The sequence below is a fragment of the Branchiostoma belcheri genome, unplaced genomic scaffold (assembly GCF_001625305.1).
Source record: "Branchiostoma belcheri isolate BF01 breed outbred unplaced genomic scaffold, Haploidv18h27 scaffold135, whole genome shotgun sequence".
Classification (NCBI taxonomy): Eukaryota; Metazoa; Chordata; class Leptocardii; order Amphioxiformes; family Branchiostomatidae; genus Branchiostoma; species Branchiostoma belcheri.
The window spans coordinates 127,068-128,335 of record NW_017802769.1 but is presented as its reverse complement, the minus strand read 5'-3'; the positions used below and the strand labels follow the sequence as shown (position 1 = coordinate 128,335).

The following is a 1,268-nucleotide window of genomic DNA, read 5'->3' as shown; positions in this document are numbered from 1 at the left end:
TGAGAGTACTCAGAGATGGAGGAGTGCCAACCCCAGGGAAAGGAGGCAGTTGGTGTCGCATGAGGTTAGAAGGATGGAGGAGGAGGGCAGGATGGTGACCGCAGTTGGTCAGAGCCAACAAGGTGCCTGGCTAAACTGGGATGGTGTGGTCGAGAGAAGGTTCACATGGACCGACCTGTGGAATATACAGAGTGCCAGGTTGAGTTTCTTAGTGAGAGCAGCGTATGACGTCCTCCCCACCCCTCGTAACCTCACTCGGTGGTATAGGAATGAGGAGTCTTGCCAGCTGTGCGGGGTAGCTCAAGCTGACTTGAAACACATTCTGTCAGGCTGCAAGACTGCTCTGCAACAAGGTCGCTACACATGGAGACACAACAAGGTGTTAAGACAGCTAGCAGTGAAGCTGGAGGAAGTAAGAAAGGAATCCTCCAGCACATCATCATCCTTTCAGTCTATCCAGTTTGTGAAAGAGGGTCAGAAACCAAGATCAACAGCAGTCACGGGTACAGTTAACTCAGGAAGCAGTATTCTGTGCAGGGGAAAGTGGGAGATGAGAGCAGACTTGGACAGACAACTCCACTTCCCGAGCACCATCTGTGAGACATCTCTTAGACCGGATCTAGTCCTGTGGTCCGAGGATCAGAAAGCTGTACTGATTATTGAGTTGACAATCCCGTGGGAAGAAAATGTGCAAGCAGCATTTGAAAGAAAGAAACTGAAATATGATGATCTGGTCCAGCAGTGCAAGCAGAAAGGATGGCAGACGCGCCTATACCCAGTAGAAGTCGGAGTAAGAGGATTTGTAGGGACTTCCTTCATGCGTCTGTGCAGGGACTTCAACATCAGGGGAAAAGCCCAGACAAAGCTCACTAGACAGGTGACTGAGGAAGCAGAAAGAAGCAGTTTCGTGTTGTGGCTGAGGAGAAAGGATAAGGCGTGGAAGTCCTTCCAGAGAAGTGGTGACAGTGCCTGAAGCGGAGCAGGGACGCCTGCTCCGTTGCCCCACCCCCCAGAGACGTCTTAGGCAGAACGGGGCGAAACGTCGAGGAAGGGAGGCGTCTAACTGATGAGACGGCACTGCAGACACTTGGAACCTTCCGTGGTGCTGAGAAGCACGCCAAGCTCAGCAGCAGCTAGGCAGGTCAGTTTCTGATCTGTATGTCCAATTTATATATATCCTGATGTTGTCTGTGTATGACAGGGCTGATAACACCTTGTAATTCTTTTCATGCACATTTGTAGTTAGTTACCTGTGTCCTGAGGGTCTG

General features: G+C 50.9%; 1 protein-coding gene across 1 annotated transcript in view; it reads left to right on the top strand.

Annotated features, from left to right (window-relative positions):
• Positions 1-973, top strand: part of LOC109464236 — a 3,485-nt gene extending 2,512 nt beyond the window's left edge. Inside the window, exon 3 of the mRNA XM_019761174.1 lies at positions 5-973. Coding sequence (XP_019616733.1) covers positions 5-973 — 969 coding nt within the window. The remainder of the gene's footprint in view (positions 1-4) is intronic.
• Positions 974-1,268: the final 295 nt, after the last annotated feature.